Consider the following 19,947-nt stretch of genomic DNA (forward strand, 5'->3'; position numbering starts at 1 on the left):
TGAACTAGCAATATAGAGTCATCTTATTCCACATGTGGAAGTTAGAGAATCTGGAGGTGATATGCCAATAATGGGGAGGCCCTGTTTACTTCTCGTTTATCCTTACTGCTATGGTACAGTTTTTTAGGATTTCACCCCACAATAAGGGTATTACCCAGTGTCCATCTCCCTCGCCCCATGGAAATCCTTGGTAGGCCTGAACTCCCAATGCCTGGACCCCTAAGCTTTGAGGGGCCACTAAGAGCTGCATAGCTTTTCAGCTGCCTCCTCCAGGATCCGCAAATGACCCCACGGGGAAGAAAGTACCAGGCATTGTGTCCACCTCCCTGGGTTTCTGTCCTCTCTTGTATCCTAGCTTAGTAATGCTTTTCTTGTTTATTAGCTTAAGTATGGTTAATGCATTAAGTTTTTACTGTTAAATGGCAGTCTTCATTGTAGCAATGTAGACAGACACTTTGCATTTATGATGTATGAAAACATTAATTTGGAATTAATGCTGTATTAAAATGTTACTCCCTGGGCTTCCCTGGTGGCTCAGTGGTTGAGAGTCCACCTGCCGATGCAGGGGACATGGGTTCGTGCCCCGGTCCAGGAAGATCCCACGTGCCACGGAGCGGCTGGACCCGTGAGCCATGGCCGCTGAGCCCGCGTGTCCGGAGCCTGTGCTCCGCAACGGGAGAGGCCACAACAGTGAGAGGCCCGCGTACCGAAAAAAAAAAAAAAGTTACTCCCTTATTTAGTACATGTTCAGTATTATTTTTCCTTTAAGGTCTCTATCTTGATAGAAATCTCATTTTTAACTTTCATTTATTTCAAAATCTCTTTTCCTGAAAGTAGGAAACACGGTGCATATAGAAGTAAAAGAAAACCCTGAAGAGGAAGAGGAGGAAGAGGAGGAGGAGGATGACGAAGAGAGTGAAGAAGAAGAGGAAGAAGAAGGAGACAGTGAGGGCAGTGAAGGCGACGAAGAAGATGAAAAGGTGTCGGATGAGAAGGATGTGGGGAAAACATTAGATAAAAAGCCAAGTAAAGAAGTGAGCTCAGAATCTGAGTATGACTCTGATGATGATCGAACTAAAGAAGAACTGGCTTACGACAAAGCAAAACGGAGGATCGAGGTATTCATTTTTCCTCTTCTCTTTCCTCCTTTCCTCCCCACTCCTCTGTGAACTTAGAACTATACAACTAAAGGCTTTTACTGAGGAACACTTTTAAAAATACAGTCTCAGAGTGGTATCTTTGTCCAGTTTTTGTGGAGACATAATAGGTCTTTAACAGTGGTCTAACCCAAGGATCTCACTCTTACCTAAGACAGAATGGTGACTGCTTCATCATTTTTTTTTTCTCCAAATTTTAATGTGCTCTTTGAGTGCCGGTTTATTGGTATACAGAGGTATTCTGAGCTTATGCTCTCTAGTTGAGTTTTTGCCTTATGTATTTAGGTTAGTCATTCTGAGGCATCTGATCCCTTTAGTTGTTTAAATATGGTGGGCTAATGAGGCTTCTGTCAATATTTAGTTAAGTTCACATACCTAGCCGGCTTACTGTTTGGCCTGCTTAATGAGGTAGACTTCTACTACTACTTCTACTAGGCTTCAAGAGAAAGTTTTCTTTAGTTATGTCAGCTTAGCATAAATAATACACTAAAAACTACTTTAGTTCGCTTTGAGGATGCTAAACTATTTTAAAGCTAAAAACTGTTCTTAGCTTTCCTTTCCTTAATCTTTTCATATGTAATTCTAGTTTTTAATCTTTGTTTTAATACCTATATATCAGTATTTGCCTTTTCCTTCTCTAAAGTCTAGATAGGAATAGATTTTCTGAATCTCTAAAGGACTAACAAAGTCTATCATTGTAAACTGGGGTTTCTCAACCCCAGCACTGTTGACATTTTTGGGCTGAATAATTCTCTGCTGCAGGGGACTGTCCTCTTCATTTTAGGATGTTGAGCAGTATCTCTGGCCTCCTCCCACTAGATCCCCTCCCTTCTCCTGCACATGTCTCTGCTTCTTCCCCACAGCGTCTACTCAGGCCAACTCCCTTGTATACCTATGTGTAAGAGAGACAGTTTGTGTACTGTGTTTGATGATTTAAAAACAAACAGAATGGGTGCAATCAGAAAGTAAAAGTTCCCCCATTATCTCACTCCCCAGTAAGATAACAAGAACTACCCTTGTTAATGAATCTGTTTATGAGCCTCATGTTAAAAAAAATTCATTAAAAATTAGATAATAAATTTTGTGGATGCATATTTTTTTCCACGTAACAATATGCTATGGGCCTCTTTAGCTCAGCAGTTTTTAAACAGCTTGGTTGAGATATGATTTATGTACCATAAAATTGACCCATTTTAAGTGTACAGTTCAGTGACATTTTGTAAATTTACAGAGTTGTAAATCACCATCACCACAACTCAACTTTAGAATATTTTCCTCACCCCAGACAAATTCCTTGTGCCAGTTTGCAGTCATTCCCCATTCCTAGCCCCATGCAACTACTAATCTGTTTTTCTGTTTCTAGAGAGCTGTCTTCTCTGGAAACTTCATTATAAATGCAATCATATAGTATGTAGTCTTTTGTGTCTGGCTTATTTCACTTAAGCCTATTCACCTGTGTTGTTGCTCTGTCAGTACTTTGTTCCTTTTTACTGACAAATAGTGTTTTGTTCTACAAATATACCACATTTTATTACTGTCCATTCACCAGTTGAAGGACTTTTGAGTTTCCACTTTTTTGGCTATTATGAGTAGTACAATTATAAACATTCTCATATGAGTCTTTGCATGGAAACATGTTTTTATTTCTTTTGGATATGTTCCTAGGAGTGAAATTGCTGAATCATATGGTAAATTTGTGTTTAACTTTTTCAGAAACTACTAAACTATTTTTCAGAGTGGCTCTGCAACTGAAGATTTTTATTAGTTGAGGGTTCTAGTTTCTCTACATCCTCACTAATACTTGTTACTGTCTGCTTTTCCATTATAACTGTTCTAAAGAATGTGAAGTAGTATATCTTATTGCAGTTTATTTATTTATTTTTTATTTATTTATTTTTTTTGCGGTATGCGGGCCTCTCACTGTTGTGGCCTCTCCCGTTGCGGAGCACAGGCTCTGGACGCGCAGGCTCAGCGGCCACGGCTCACGGGCCCAGCTGCTCCGTGGCATGTGGGATCTTCCCGGACCAGGGCATGAGCCGGTGTCCCCTGCATCGGCAGGCGGACTCTCAACCACTGCGCCACCAGGGAAGCCCTTATTGCAGTTTTAATTTGCATTTCCATGATGTTGAACATTTCTTCGTATGTTTATTGGCCATCCCTATAATCTTCATTGTTGAAACATCTATTCAAATTTTTGTCCATTTTTAAATTTTGGAATTTGTCTTTTTATTATTGAGTTGTAAGAGTTCCTTTCATTTTTTAATAGTTTCTTTTGAAGTGCATAAATTTTTAATTTTGGTAACATCCAGTTTATTACATTTTTCTTTTACTAGAGCATGCTTCTGGTGTTATATTGAAGAAATCTTTGCCTAACCCAAGATCATGAATATTTTTCCCTGTGTTTTCTTCTTAAAAATTTATACTTTTTGTTCTTGTATCTTTAACTCTATGTTAAGATAATTTTTTTGTATGGTGTGATGTAAGGGACTAACATCATTTTTTAATGAATTTAACCAGCATCATTTGTTTAAAAGACTACTTTTCCCCCATTGTGTTGCCTTGTCATTTTTGACAAATCAAGTGATCAGAAATGAGAAAGTTTATTTTTCGACTTTTGAGTTCTGTTCATTCATTTGTATATCTGTTCTTACGTCAGTACCATACTGTTTTCGATTACTATAGTTTTACGGTAAGTTTTGAAATTGGGAAATGTAAGTCTTCCAACATTATTCTTTTCCAGATAGTTTTGACTATCCTAGGTCACTTGCTTTTCCATACAGATTTTAGGGTCAGCAGTTTTCTGCAAAAAGTCTACTCAGACTTTGATAGAGATTGCATTGAATCTGTAGATCAGTTTTATGGAGAATTACCATCTTATTAATATTAAATCTTCCAATCCATGGAAATAGGCTGTCTCTCCATTTATTTATATCTCTTAAAATTTCATCCAGCAGTGTTTTGTAGTTTTCAGAGTATAGGATTATTTATGATTCTTTTGTTAAATTTATTGCCAAGTATATTTATTGTTTTTGATGCTCTTGTGAATGGAGTCACTTTATTTAATCTTCCATTGTTAGTATAAAGATGCAGTTGATTTTATAGATTGATCTTGTATCCTGCAACTGTACTGAAATTTTTTTATTCCAGTAAGTTTTCATGGATTGCTTAGGACTTTCTATAATCAGTGTCATGTCATCTATCAAAGACAATTTAATTCTTCCTTTCCAATCTAACTGCTGCATATTTCTCTTTTTTTGCCCTTTTTCCCTGGCTAGACCAATACATTGTTGAATAGAAGTGGTAAGAACAGACATACTTGCCTTGTTCCCAGTATTTGGGGGGGAAAATGTTCAGATTTTCACCATTAACTATGATATTAGCAGTGGGTTTTTCACAGATGCCCTTTGTCAGTTTGATGAAATTCCCTTCTTTTCCTAGTTTGTGGTGAGTTTCTGTTGGTGAGTGGATGATAGATGCTTTTTGTATATTTATTGAGATGGGTTTTTCCCTTTTTGTATTAATATATGATGTATTATGTTAATTGGTATTCAACCAACCTTGCATTCCTGGAATAAATCCCACTTGATCATAGTATATAATCCTCTTTTTTTTTTTTTTTTGGCGGTACGCAGGCCTCTCACTGTTGTGGCCTCTCCTGTTGCGGAGCACAGGCTCTGGACGCGCAGGCCCAGTGGCCATGGCTCATGGGCCTAGCCGCTCTGCGGCATGTGGGATCTTCCCGGACCGGGGCACGAACCCGTGTCCCCTGCATCGGCAGGCGGACTCTCAACCACTGCGCCACCAGGGAAGCCCTATAATCCTCTTTATATGGTACTGGATGTTGTTTGTAATATTTTGTTGAGGAATTTGTGATCTATACCTATGAGGATATGGATCAGTAACTTTCTTATCTTAAGATGTGTTTCTCTGGCTTTGATTTCAGATTAATATTAACCTCGTAGGATTAGTTGGGAAGTGTTCCATCCTTCTCTACTTTCTGCAAGAGTTTGTGAAGGATTATACTATTTCCTGGTTTTTTTCTTTTTTTTTTTTTTTACAACTTTATTGGAGTATTCATCAATATAGCATTTTTGGGGGGAGGATTTTAAAATTACTAATTCAGTTTATTGTATTGTCATTTTCTTTTTCATCTTGAGTCATTATCAGTAATTTTTGAGTTTCTAATTATTGTTTTTCATCTAAGTTGTGAGCATAACGTTGTTCATAGCATCCTTTTACAGTCCTTTAAGTTTCTGCAAGGTCAGTAGTGGTGTGTCTTTTGATTCTAATTTTGGTGATCTTTGTCTCTTTTTTTTTTTTTTTATTGGTCTGTCTGGCTAAAGGTTTTCCATGTTATTGAGCATCTCAAACCAACTTTTGGTTTCATTGATTTTTCTTTATTTTTGTTTGTTCTCTTTTTAGTTGATTTTTTATTCTGTTCTTTATTATTTTCTTTTTAGTTTGGGTTTAGCTTCCTCTTCTTTTGCTAATTTCTTAAGGTGACAACTTAGATAATTGATTTGAGACCATTCTTTTTTTTCTCCACATCATATAGGCATTTACAATTACAGATTTCCCTCTACGGTACTGCTTTAGCTGCATCCCACAAATTTTGACTTTTTTTGGTTTTCATTCAACTCAGATTTTCTAATCTCACTTTTACTATTCTTTGATCATGCATTATTTAGAAGTGTATTGTTATAATTTACAAATATTTGTGGATTTTCCTTATTTTCCTTCTGTTAATTCTAAATTCTGACCATTGTGGTCAGAGAACATACTTTGTATAGTTTCTGTCATTTTAAAATAATTGACCTGTTTTATCTTCTAGCATATGGTCTCTTCTGGAGAATGTTTCTTGTGTACTTAGGAAGCATGTGGATTCTGCTGTTGGTGGGTCTGGTGTTAGTTAGGTTAGTTTCGTTGATACTTCTGTTCAAATTTTCTATACATTTGCTCATTTTATGTATAGTTTTTCTATCCATTATTGAGAGTGGGCTATTGAAGTTCTCAAATTCATTGTTGAATTTTATTTCTCCCCTCAATATTTTCAGTTTTTTCTTTATATATTTTGGGTCTCTGTTAGGTTTGTATGTGGTTATACTTGTTATATCTTCTTGAGGATACAGATATGTCTCTCTTGTCTCTAATAACATTTTTTGTCTATTATTAACATAGCCATGAATCTCTCTTATAGTTATCATTTGCATGGTATGTCTTTTTCAGTCTTAATGCTTTCAGTTTATGTCTGTGTCTTTGACTCTAAAGTGTCTCTTGCTGACAGCATGTGCTTTAATCTTGCTATTTTATCCAGTCACACCATGTGCCTTTAAGAGCATTTAATTGATTCACATTTAAAGTTATTATGGGGAATTCCCCACTGGTCCAGTGGTTAGGACTCTGCACTTTCACTACCTAGGGCCTGGGTTAAATCCCTGGTTGGGGGACTAAGATCCCACAAGCCACTTGGTGTGGAAAAAAAAAAAAAAAAAAAGGAAAAAAAAAGAAAGTTGTCATAGATGTGATGGAATTTTCTTCTCTCATTTTGCTATTTGTATTCTACATATTGTATGTCTCTCGGGTCTTTCTCTTTTTTTGCGGTACGCGGGCCTCACTGTTGCGGCCTCTCCCATTGCGGAGCACAGGCTCCGGACGCACAGGCTCAGCGGCTGTGGCTCACGGGCCCAGTCACTCCGCAGCATGTGGGATCTTCCTGGACCGGGGCATGAACCCGTGTCCCCTGCATCGGCAGGCAGACTCTCAACCACTGCGCCACCAGGGAAGCCCTCTTTCTCTTTTTTTAAGTTATTTTCTTCATGGTTACTCTAGGCATTACAATATGTATCTTAACTTATTATTTTCTATTATTAGTAGCTTAATTCTAGTTAAAAAAAGATTTTGTTCCAATATAGATCCATTTCTTCTTCCTTTATGCTATTATTGTTACGTATATTATGTTTATAAATGTTACAAACCCAATAAAACAGTGGTGCTATTAATGTCTTATTTGATCTTATATCTTTTAAAGGAATTCAGAGAAGAAAGGAGAAAAATATATTGATAGTCTTTAATATTAGCCTAAATATTAACGTTTCTAGTATTCCTTATTTCTTCCTATGAATTTGAGTTTCTGCTGGTGTCATTTCTTTGCTACAGTATAGCTCCAGTGCTTCCCTCGCCTTGCCTTGGTTCTGTCTTTGTAATATTTGTTACATCTTTATCTGTTATAAGATCAAGCATACAACTTTAGAATTATTTTTGAAGTTATCTTTTAAATCAGCCTTTAAGAGAAGAAAATAGAAAAAGGTAATTTTTACTGTCTTTTATATTTACCTGTATAATCATCTTTTACCGTCACCCTTTTTTTCTTCATGTGGCTTTTAGTTACCATCTGGTATCATTTCATTTCATCCTGATAAACTTTCTGTGATATTTCTCATCACGCTAACCTTCTAGCAGTGAATTCTCTTAGTCTTTTTAAGTATGGGAATTCTTTATTTTACCTTCATTTTTAAAGATAATATTGCTACATGCAGAATTCTTGCATGACAATTTTTTTCTCTTGTTTAGTCCTTTGAATATGTTACTTCATTGCCTCTGGCCTCCATTGCTTATGATTAAAATTAAGCTGTTACTCTTATTTGGGTTCCCTTCTACACAGTGAGTGATTTTTCTCTTGCTGTCAAGATTTTCTTTTTGATCTTGGCTTTTATCAATTTAACTAGGGTGTGTCTTGGTATGGCTATCTTTTGTATTTATCCTACTTGGAGTTTATTGAGTTTTTTAGATGTGTAGATTGATGTTTTTTGTCAAATTCTGAACATTTTCTGCCATTATTTCTTCAGATATTCTTTCTGCCTATTTCTCTGTCTCCTCTACTTCTGGAACTCCACTGGTGTACTTGAGGGTATCCTGCAGATCTCTCAGGGCTCTGTCCATTTTTCTTCATTCCTGTTTAATTTCTATTAATCTATCTTTAAGTTCTTTGGTTCTTTCTTCTGCCAGGTTATAGCTACTGTTGAGCCCCTTCAGTGAATTTTTAAATTTGTTACTGAACTTTTTAACTCCAAAATGTTCAAGTTTTTTTTTTAATAATAATTTTTTTGTATTTATTGATGTCCTCTTTTGATGAGTCATCATCACACTTTTCTTTCAACATGGTTCCCTGTTTTTGAGTCTTTGTCTGATAAGTCCAAAATCTGGGTCTCTCAGAGGTAGTTTCTGTTGACCACTCTGAATTCTGTTGGCTCCTACAAATGTGGTAGTTTGGGTTTTTGTTTTTTTTTTTTTGCCTAGTGAATCAGGTGGACTAATTCTGTATGTCTTTGGCTTCTATTGTATGCAACTGCTGATACCTCTTCTCAGTTTTGTTTTCTTTGTTTTTGTTTTCATTTTTTAAGTTCTTGTTTTTATTTTTAAGCCTGGCTTCCTAGGGCTTGCCCTGGGTCAGTGTCTTAGTGTCAGCTGTGGTTTGTCAGTGGCTGTGCTCAAACACTTTGAGTCAGTAAGGCTTTCACCATTTGCCAGTGGATCTGGTAGTTTTCTAGTCCCCAGTGGTTTTCACAAGGCCTCTCATTGAGCCAGGAATGAGTAACTCACCAAGGACCTCTTTGGTCTCTTCTGACAACCTTGTATGGGGCACAGCCTTCTGGACCACCGGAGATTAGTAGTATCTTATCAAAGCCTGGTTTGTCGGTCTTGTTCCACAGACCTCCCTGTTAAATGTCTGACTGCTCTTCCTGGTTATCTCTTGTCTCACCAGTATCAAGACCTTAGTCTAGTTGTGATTTTAGTTTTATCTCTTTGTTTGCCATTGGGGTCACTCCTGTTTTGTCAGTGCCCTATGGTGTGAAATCCCCTGTCCCTCTCTCATATCACTTCTGCCCCATGGAGCTGTGGGAGTGAGAGGAGTGTGATGAGCAACTCCAGTCTGAAACTCCACAGTTGCTCTTACTGATGGTCAGTGGATTTTCTTGAATTAAATGTTTCTCAATTTATTATATGCTGTTGGCCAATTTCTAGAGTCTTTAAGTGGCTGTTTCGACAGTTTTGTCTAGTTGTATCTTTTCTTTTTAGGGAGAGGACTTGCTGAGCCTCCTCATTCCGTCATTTAAGAAGTCCTGCCTCACAACACCTTTTAACAGCTCCATATTGTATTCCATTTTATAGAAGCATCCTAATTTAACTTTGTATCCGTCTGCTTGGGCTGCCACAACAAAATACTGCAAAAATACTGCAAACTGGGAGGCTTAAATGACAGAAATTTATTTTCTGACAGTTTTTGAGGATAGAAGTTCAAGATTCAAGAGCTAGCAGGGCTGTTTTCTGGTGAGGACTCTTTTCCTTACTTGCAGGTGACTACCTTATTACTGAGTCCTGACATGGCCTTTCCCCTGTAAGTGCTGAGAAAGGTTTTTGATTTTCTTTTATAAGGACACCAGCTCTATTGGATTAGGGCCCCACCCTTAGGACCTCATTTAACCTTTCCATTACCTCCTTAAAGGCCTTATCTCCAAATAAGTCACATTGGGGGTTTGGACTTCAGCTTATAAATTTGGAAGAGATACAGTTCAGTCCATAACACACTTCATGGTTCTGAAACCTTGCTATATACTATAATTTTCTGACATTCACCACAGACTTCCTAAGTAAGACTCTCCATTGTGGATAGGATACCTATATGATTCTATGCAACCAGATAGGTATCAGCCCTGGGGTTTTGGAAACACTCATTAAGAAATCCTCCACTAAAGATTAAGTGGTTACTGATTCTTGCTATTATAAATACCCCAGTGAGCAAACTGTTGTACACCTGCATCTCTGTATACTTGTCATTGCTTCAGAGCAGATACTTAGAGGTATAATTTCTGAGTCCTGGTCTATATATACTATATTGCCCTCCAGAAAATTTCAGCGTTTCATCAAGTATGGGAGAGAAAGGCAGTTTTCAGCCATATCAAGTTCTAACTAAGGTCCTGTTTGCTTTTGAGTCGTACATGTTGTGAAGCTGTTGTGTACTACTCTTCGCTAATAAATACTTGTGTCTCACTTTTGACATTCCAAAATGTCTTTTCATTACAGTTTCTATAGAAAGAATCAGTGTCTAGTGGTAGAAATGAAAGAGTTCTTAGAAAAATGATTTTTTAGATGGAAAACAGTGATAGTTCTGTAAATGACATTGCTTCAGACTTTTTGTGGAAGTGTTATTTCATTTGAATGCCAGCTTTACTGTACTTCAAAGGCTGTCATTTTAAAGAGGAACTGCTAGCTTGTGTTTTGTTTGGTTCTCAGAAATCTGAAGTATTTAGAAGTAAATGATACAGTAAATACATTGTAGTTCAAGGACAGGCTTTCTCATGCTTAGTGGTTACTTAGGAAGGTAGGAAGTGTCATTTGGATGTGTTAGGCTGAAGCTTTCAGTAACCATGTCCTAACTGAAAAGACATAGCATTTGTACACTGGATACAGTTTTGAAATATATTGCTTTAAAATTTTTAACAATTCTTAAGTTCTAATGAAAGTGTTGGAATGCTAGTGTATACCTCTTTTTATGTAAACCTCCACGTAAGTTAGAGGTTGTACTATATAGTAAGAGTGACAAAATGATCAATTCCTTTTTCTATTCATTATATTCCATTAAATTAACCATGTACAAAAGTGTTCAGAAAGTTTGAGCCAACACTTTACACCATTCTTATTCATAATTAGCAGTGCTGCTCAGAAATCTATTATAAACAGGTGTCTCCTTGTCCAAAGGTTGTAAAGTTCACATTGTAAAATGCATTAACATGTAGTTAAAGCAGCAAAACAACGTGTATGCAGGTTGTGGCATTCCCTTGCAAAGGCAAAATAATTTAAAGGAAGACGGTACTGAGGGTTTGAAATAGTATTTAATTTTGTGTTTTTTTTTAATTCCTAGAAACGGAGGCTTGAACATAGTAAAAACGTAAATACAGAGAAGCTAAGAGCTCCTGTTATTTGTGTACTTGGACATGTGGACACAGGGAAGACAAAAATTCTAGATAAAGTAAGAAAATGTGTGCATTGATACATAACTTTTTTGAACAAGTGAATGATACCTTATAAAAAGCTAATAGAAACCATAGCACACATGGGCAGTTCTGTTTACAAGTTGCTGTTTTCTTATTGCTTTTGCTTCTTCTTGCATTTTGAAATTTGAATCTGAATCTGCCATCTTATCCCAGCTCCGTCACACGCATGTACAAGATGGTGAGGCAGGTGGTATTACACAGCAAATTGGTGCCACCAATGTTCCTCTTGAAGCTATTAATGAACAAACGAAGATGATTAAAAATGTAAGTACACTGTATTTCAAGTGTTTTAATCTCTGACAAAAATTAAGGTATAAATTATTTCAAACACAGAAAGAACAGAATAGTACAACAGACCCATATGCTCACCATTCATAATTAACATACGCCATCTTGCCCTTCAGATCTCTTTTTTAAAGACATAAAACATTAAATGTTGTAGGAGTCCTCCTTCCCTCTTGCTCCAAGAGGCAGTCACTATTATGAAGTGAAGTAATCTCTAAATGTTGATATTCCAATCCCATTATCTGATTACTTCTATAGAGTCCTCATCTACTATTTGGTCATTAAGTGATGGGATGTGGAGGAAAGGCAGAATAAATGCCTGATCCTTCACCTTTATTTACCAGCTCTTAAAATAAAGAGTGATTGGTTTGGTTTGCTATTATATTATTATAAACTCATGGATTTCAACATATTTACTGTGTTTCTTCTTACCTTTTTATTTTTTTTTAATTTTTGGCTGTTGGGTCTTCATTGCTACTCATGGGCTTTCTCTAGTTGCGGCGAGCAGGGGCTACTCTTCGTTGTGGTGCGTGGGCTTCTCATTACGGTGGCTTCTCTTGTGGTGGAGTACAGTCTCTAGGCGCGCGGGCTTCAGTAGTTGTGGCGCACAGTCTCAGAAGTTGTGGCTCGCAGGCTCTAGAGCACAGGCTCAGTAGTTGTGGTGCACGGGTTTAGTTGCTCCATGGCTTGTGGGATCTTCCTGGACCAGGGCTTGAACCTGTGCCCCCTGCATTGGCAGGCAGATTCTTAACCACTGCCCAACCAGGGAAGTCCCTATTTACCGTGTTTTTAATCCATTTCGGTTATTATTGTGCTGAGATAGTTCCATCTTTGCCCAATGATTGGCTTCTGAGTCTTTTTGATACAGTTCTAGCAGTCTTATTTGTGTTTGGTTACATCGTGCTGTCTGATGTAACACATAGCACATTATTACATGCTGGTATCTCTCTTCATTCCTTATTTAGTCTCAGTTCTGTGTATAGAAAGGGTCTGTGAGCTTATCAGTCAGTTTTTGTTTTGTGTGTTTGAAATTATTTTTTGCAGCTTGTTTTCTGGTAGATTGCTGAAGAAGGAGTAATGGGAATAATATTACTTGAGTTTTTTGAATATTTAAGAGTTACTTTGTGGCCTTCATCCTGGAAAGTTAGTTGGCTACATGTAAAATCCTTGGTTCACATTTTCTTTCCTTAAGTATCTTGACTGTTACTCCAATTTCTTCTCACATAAAGCATTGCAGGTTTGATTACAAGCTGGTTTTCATCCTCGTATAAGTTATGTAGTCTTTCTGCATTGTGCTTTTGGTTGTTCTGGGTCAGTTTTCCAGTTACATGGTGTTCCATTTCAGTATGTAGTTTAAAATCTTTATTTTAGGACAGTTTTCTTGAATTACAGTTTTCTGAATTTGTAATTTAAATTTTATTTTGGTTGTTTCTATCTGTTACTTCTCTGTGCTAGTCACTGGGGAGTTTATAACAGCTTATTCCACCAGTTTCCAGACTCTAAATCTGGTGTTATTTTAGCACATAGTTAAAAAGCATGATTTTTATTAGGGCTGTATGAAAGTTCTCAGGATAACCTTTATATGGCAATTGTAATTATATTGTTTGTATTCCAGGCAGCGAAGTGGAAATAATTATGGTGAACTTTGATCTAAGACCACCAGAATGCAAAATTGAAATGTTTTGCATTTGAATCATTTTGACCTAGCTCACTGGATAAGATTTTGGAAAATCATTTGAAGATTGACAAAAGTATAGATAAGCAAAGAAAAAAGTTTTGTGTGTGTATGTGTGAGAGAGATTTGTTGGTCAGTGCTACTCTTGAGATTAAAGGAGGACGTGCATATCTGGCTTGTTGTAATGTTGTTTCCATTCATTTGTTTGCTTTTGTCCAGAAAATCAAGTGTTGAGGATAGTATTTGAATAAAGCAGGGTATGAACTTATTCTTTAATATTTTAAGTTGATGTGGTAAATTTTCTTTAAAACATGCTTTGAGATATTTTTCAGAGTTTAGAATTGCTTTAAAATTGGACCAGATACATTTTCCAAATACGGAGAACCTCTTCTTCTGTGTCAGCTTTTTATAAATAATCACTCTCGGATGACTACTCTGTCATTTGTTACTTACTAATAATCTGTTCAGATTTAGACTACATCATAGTTATATAACTTTACCAAGGGGAATATTTTCTCATTTCAGTTTTTTTTCTGAAAAATTCCTTTTGATATTAATGAAAATATTAACTGTTATGCTTTGCTGGTTGACACACTATTTTAAAACAGTTCATTTGGAAAAGGAAGTGATGTTGAAGTTTTCGTGGCAGAATAATTGTTTTGTAAAGAAGCTTTCATTATTTTGGCTTTGTTAAGCTCTCCACTTTCCCCCACCTTTTCTAGTTTGATAGAGAGAATGTACGGATTCCAGGCATGCTGATTATTGACACTCCGGGGCATGAGTCTTTCAGGTAAGAATGATTTGTGTCTTTTGTCATCAGGCAAACTGCTTGAAACCATTAAGTCTCAAAGTTCAGTGAGTGAGGAGTTCTAACTAGTCACTAGTCTTGGGGTACTGTTTTGAGATCTGTGGTCCCTGTAACTGCCAATCCTCATCTGCCTCACTGATTTAGTAGTACTTTATTTGGATACTTGTTTTTTGTAGAGAGAAGTCTTTTCCACTTTGAAAGAGCAAATCCTAATACATACCTGGTCTATCTCCTATGAAACCCATTACAGGTGGAATTTTGTCCTGTTACCTCTTGGCCATGTTCCTTAGCGCAAAAAACTTGGTCAGTAAAATTGGCAGAAATAATGGAGTAACTTCTGGAACTAAGTCATTCCAACTGATGTCAATTCACTGTCAGATAAGCATTTGGCAAGTTAAGGGCTAATGGCACTTGAATTTAATGCATGTACTTCATTTTGTTCTTTTTTGTTTAGGTTTTACAAAGAAATTAAAATTTTAAGTTTTTAAAATAAAAGTATTAATTGCAAGATTTCTATTTATGCATCTTTTTCTTTTCCAACAGTAATTTGAGAAACAGAGGAAGCTCTCTTTGTGATATTGCCATTTTAGTTGTTGATATTATGCATGGTTTGGAGCCCCAGACAATTGAATCTATCAACCTTTTGAAATCTAAAAAATGTCCCTTCATTGTTGCACTCAATAAGGTAAGCTCTGCTTCTGAAAAATTAAGTTGTGAACTTATGCTTCTTATTTTTTTGTGGTTAAAAAAATGTAGTATAACTTTCATGTAAGAAAATGCACTTATGCTAAGTGTACAGTTCGATGTATGTTGACAAAATTATATGCACATTTAACCACCATCATTCAGAATATAGACTTACCTCCATATTCCCAGAATGTTCCCTCATGTTCTTTTACAGTCAGTGTGCCCCTTCTGCACCCCCAAACACACCAGCCTTCTTTCTGCCGCCATAGACTAGTTTTGCCTGTTTTATAATTTCATATTAATGGAATTATACAGTGTATAATCTTTTGAGTCTGACATTTTTCACTACTCATGTTAATATAGATTTATCCGTGTTGTTGCATAGGTCATAGGTTGTTCCTTTTTATTGTTCAGTAATATTTCATCATCTGGCTAATACATCTTAACACTTGATCCATTTACCTGTTGAAGGATTCTTGGATTGATTACAATTTTAGGTTATTAGTGAAGCAGCTATAAACATTTTTACCCAAGTCTTTGTGTAGACGTTTATTTTCCTTTACTTTTAGTAAATATTTAGGAATAGAATTGCTGGGTCATATGGTAGGTATATGTTCAACTTTATGAGAAAATGACACATTTTCCCAAAGAGATTGTACCATTTTACATTTTTTAACCCGCAATTTGGAAGAGTTCCAGTTTCTGCACATTATTGCCAACACTTAACCCTACGTGTAGCCATTCTAATGAGTGTGTAGTGCCAAAGTATACTGGTTTCATTTGCATTCCCATGATGACTAATGGCATCAAACATCTTTTCATGTACTTGTTCCATCTCTCTCTCTCTGTCTCTCTGAAGTATCTATTCAAAATCCTTTGCTCATTTTTATTCGATTGTTAGTTGTCTTAATTCAGTTTTATGAGTTCTTTATATTGTCAGTAGAAGTCCCTTGTCAGTTATGTGTATTGCAGATATATTCTTATAGTCAAGGACTTAGTTTTTCATTTTCTTAATGAGGTTTTTGGAAGAGCAGCAGAAATTTCTAATTTTAGCAAAATCAATTTATGAGAAGTTATTTTTTTTTTATAATTTGTCACTTCTGTTCTATATAAGTAATATTTTCCCACCCCAAGTTCATGAAAAATTTCTCCAGTGTTTCTAGATATTCAACATTTAGATCTATGATGTTTTTAAGTTAGTTTTGTGCATGGTGTAAGGTAGGGTCAAGGTTAACTTTTTTCCAAATGTATATCTACTTCAAAAACCCCTTGTAAAAACATTATTCTTTTCCCCATTGAATTACTTTGCAGTCTTTGTTGAAAATTAATTGACCATGTAGGTACATGTTTGTTCTTAGTATTTCTCTTCTCTTCCATTGACCTATATGTCCATTCTTATGCCACTGCTACCCTGTCTTGATTATTGCAGTTTCATAGTAACGTCGTGAAAGCAGGTGGTGGTTAAGTTCTTCAACTTTTTATTTCTCAAAATTGTTTTGGTTATTTCAGGGTCCTTGAGTTTCCATATAAAGTTTAGAATCAGCTTGTTAGTTTCTTCCTTCTGGGATTTTTATTGGGGTTGTATTTGTAGATGAATTCTGGGAGAATGGACATTTTAACAAAATTGAGTCTTCCAATCAGTGAACATGATGTCTGTCTCTACATTTACTTTACTTTTTCTTGACAATATGCTACAGTTTTATTATCTTGTGACCTTTTAAATTCACTGATTAGGCCTAGTAGCTTTTGTAGCTCGTGTGGGAGTTTCTGTATATGTGATTATGTTATCTGCAAATAAAAACTGTTACACTTTTTCCCTTATCTGTATCCTTTATCAATTTATCAATTTATCAATGATTTTCTTCCTTATTGCACTAACTAGACCTTCTAGAACAATGTCGAATAAAAGTGGTGACAGACACCCTTGTTTCTTCTCCGTACTTACCATTAAGTATGATGTCAGATGTAAATGCACTTTATTAAGCTGAGGAATTTCCCTTCTATTCCTAGGTTGCTTAGTATTGTTTTTTCTTTTAAGTCTGGAATGGTTGTTGATTTTTGTCAGATGCTCATTCTGCACCTCTTGATATGCTTATGTGGCTTTTCTCCTTTATTCAGTAACAGCGTGAACTGCTGTTGCTGTGGGGGTGAGGGGCTTTACTTTTTGTTATCAGGACTTCATTGTTTTTAGAGCACTGTAAGGTTCACAGCAAAACTGAGGGGAAGGTACAGAGATTTCCGGTATACCCCTGTCTTCACACACGCACAACCCCCTCCGTTCCCAGCATCCTCCACCAAAGAGATGCATTTGTTACAACTGATGAACCTCCTTTGGACGCATCATTATCACCCAAAGTTCATCGTTTACATTGGGGTTCACTCTTGGTGTTGTATACTCTATGGGTTTGGACAAATCTAGAGGAGACTGACCACTAAGCCTTCTTCACAGCCACAGCTTCACTAGAAGACCTTTGTAAACTGAACCCTTCCTAAGTTTGTCACTTTTTTTTAAAGGAGAGATGACAATTTTCATTAAGCTCTGATCTGTACCAGTTGCAGAGATCGGGTTGTTTTCTCTCCTTTCTAAGTCATGAATCCTGTTAAATAGCAATAACAAGAATTTACTGAGTGCCTAGTAGGTAATGGGCACTTGGCATATATTACTTCCAACTATTGTATTAACTTTGGAGAGAGAAGATTTCATGGGTTGCTCTAATTCAGTTTGAGCTTATAAGTTTCTGAGTCTTTTATTATACAATGTACACACCTAGTAGACCATTTCCTTCCACTTCATTTTGTTAATTTTGTTTTCTTCTAGGAGTTTAACTGTTTGTGTTTAATCCAGTTTCTCTAATTTATGAAGGTCATTTTCGAATCTTCATTTATTTTCTAAAGTTATAGTTACTTTGTTCAAACGCAGACATGTCCTCCCTTAGGAGTTTTCTACAAGCCTATGCTTTTGACCTCTGACTTGAGCGTGGATTTGCCAGTGGTGGGCAAATCTGGATTAAGCAAGCACGGTGACCCTAAGATTGCGGTCTTCGTTGTATCTTGGAAATCTCCATTTGCTCTTCTTTCCTAGAACGTTTCTAGTGAAGATGACAGTCTAACAGGATCTCAGTCTGCTCTTCCTTTGCAGGCACTACCTTAGTCACTTGCTCTTTCTAGTTTCGTTATTGTCTCCAGAGAAACTGCATCCTAGGAGCTCTGAGTTAGCAGAGTGGGACGGTGGTTAAGAGCTTGGCTTCCAGGGTTTGAGTCTTGGGTTCATATCCTGGCTTTGGTACTTCAAACTGTATAAAGAGGGTCCTTAATTAGCCTCTTTTTGCCTGCAAAACAGAGCATTACTGGATTTTTGTAAGAATTAGAGGTGATAAAACATGTCAAGTTTTAAGACTAGTATCTGATCAAAATAAGGGTTCAAAACAGGTTAATTATTATTACCAGGTGGAAAAGCTGTGACATAAATATTTTTATTCTTTCTGTAAATTTGCTATATCCTTATTTTTAAAATTGAGGTAAAATTTATATATAGTGAAATGCACGGAACTTAAGTGTGAAATTGAGTTTTGATAAATGTATATACATCCTTGTTACACAGCCCAAATTAAGACATCAGACTTTGCATCACCCAAGAAGTACCAATATGCCCCATTGCAGTCAATCCCTAGCCCCTCATAGCAACCACTGTTCCAAATTTTGTGCCCATGGGTTAGTTTTGCCTGTTTCTTGAACTTCATGTAAATCAAATTTGACAGAATATGTTCTTTTGTGTCTGGCTTTTTACATTTAACATTATGCTTCTGTGATTTCATCCATGTTGTTGAGGGTGTGAGAAGTTTGTTGCTATTTAAAAAACATGCCTTCAATTTTTAGAGCAGTTTTAAATTCACAGAGAAATTAAGGTGAAAGTATGGAGATTTCTGATCTACCCCCTGCCCCCCCACACACATAGCTTTTCCCATTATCAATATACCCCACCCAAGTGGTACATTTGCTACAACTGATGAACCTATACTGACACACTCCAAGCCTGTAGTTTACCTTAGACTTTACTCTTGGTGTGGTGCCTCCTGTGGGTTTGGACAAATGTATCATGATATGTGTCCACCATTATAGAGTTCTACAGCCCTTCACTGCCCTAAAACTCCTCTGTGCCCTGCCCATTCACCCCCCACCCCCCACCCGCTGGCAACCACTGATTTTTCTACTGTCTCCATAGTTGTGCCCTTTCCAGAGTAGTCATATAGTTGGAATCCTACAGTATGTAGGTAGCCTTTTCAGATTACCTTCTTCCACTTAGTAATATGGATTAAAGTTTCTTCCGTGTCTTTTTGTGGCTTGATCGTTCATTTCTTTTAGCACTGAATGATAATCTGATTGTCTAGATGAACCTGTTTGTTTATCCATTCATCCACTGAAGGACATCTTAGTTGTTTCCAAGTCTTGACAATTATGAATAAAGCTGCTGTAGACATTTGTGTGCAGGTTTTTGTGTGCACATAAGTTCTCAACTCCTGGGTAAATAACAAGGAGCATGATGGCTGGGCCGTATGGTAAGAGTGTTTAGTTTTTTTTTTTTTTTTTTTTTTTTTGGCTGTATGTGGGCCTCTCACTGTTGTGGTCTCTCCCCTTGTGGAGCACAGGCTCCGGACGCCAGGCTCAGCGGCCATGGCTCACGGGCCCAGCTGCTCCACAGCATGTGGGATCTTCCCGAACCGGGGCACGAACCCGTGTCCCCTGCATCGGCAGGCGGACTCTCAACCACTGCGCCACCAGGGAAGCCCAAGTGTTTAGTTTTGTAAGAAACTGCCAAACTGTCTTCCAAAGTGGCTGTACCATGTTGTATTTCCACCAGCAGTGAATGAGAGTTCCCATCACTCCACATCCTCACCAGCATTTGCTGTTGTAAGTGCTTTGGATTTTGGCCATTCTGATAGGTGTGTACTGGTATCTTGTTTTAATTCGTATCTTCCTGGTGACATAAGATGTGAAACATCTTTTCATGTATGTATTTGCCATCTTTATATCTTTTTTGGTGAGGTGGTTTTTGTTAAGCATTTTGGCCCATTTTCGAATTGGATTCTTAGTTTACTTACTGTTGAATTTTGAGTTATTTGTAGATTTTACATACCATTCCTTTATCCAGATGTTTTTTTGCCAATATTTTCTTCTAGTCTGTGCTTTGTAATGTCACTCTCTTGACTCTCTTTCACAGAGCAAAAGTTTTTAATTTTAATTAAGTCCAGCTCATCAGTTCTTTCATGGATCATGCCTTTGGTG

General features: G+C 36.8%; 1 protein-coding gene across 2 annotated transcripts in view; it reads left to right on the forward strand.

The window, feature by feature from the left end:
• The window catches only part of EIF5B (eukaryotic translation initiation factor 5B), a 68,971-nt gene that overhangs the window by 38,388 nt on the left and 10,636 nt on the right, over positions 1-19,947 (forward strand). Inside the window, exons 10-14 of one of the 2 annotated variants that reach the window (XM_081254699.1) lie at positions 835-1,118; positions 11,077-11,184; positions 11,363-11,473; positions 13,892-13,959; positions 14,521-14,662. In XM_081254699.1, the coding sequence (XP_081110825.1) occupies positions 835-1,118; positions 11,077-11,184; positions 11,363-11,473; positions 13,892-13,959; positions 14,521-14,662 (713 nt within the window). The remainder of the gene's footprint in view (positions 1-834; positions 1,119-11,076; positions 11,185-11,362; positions 11,474-13,891; positions 13,960-14,520; positions 14,663-19,947) is intronic. The other variant, XM_081254700.1, reaches the window with a different exon arrangement.

The sequence above is a fragment of the Mesoplodon bidens genome, assembly GCF_964165515.1.
Source record: "Mesoplodon bidens genome assembly, chromosome: 14".
Classification (NCBI taxonomy): Eukaryota; Metazoa; Chordata; class Mammalia; order Artiodactyla; family Ziphiidae; genus Mesoplodon; species Mesoplodon bidens.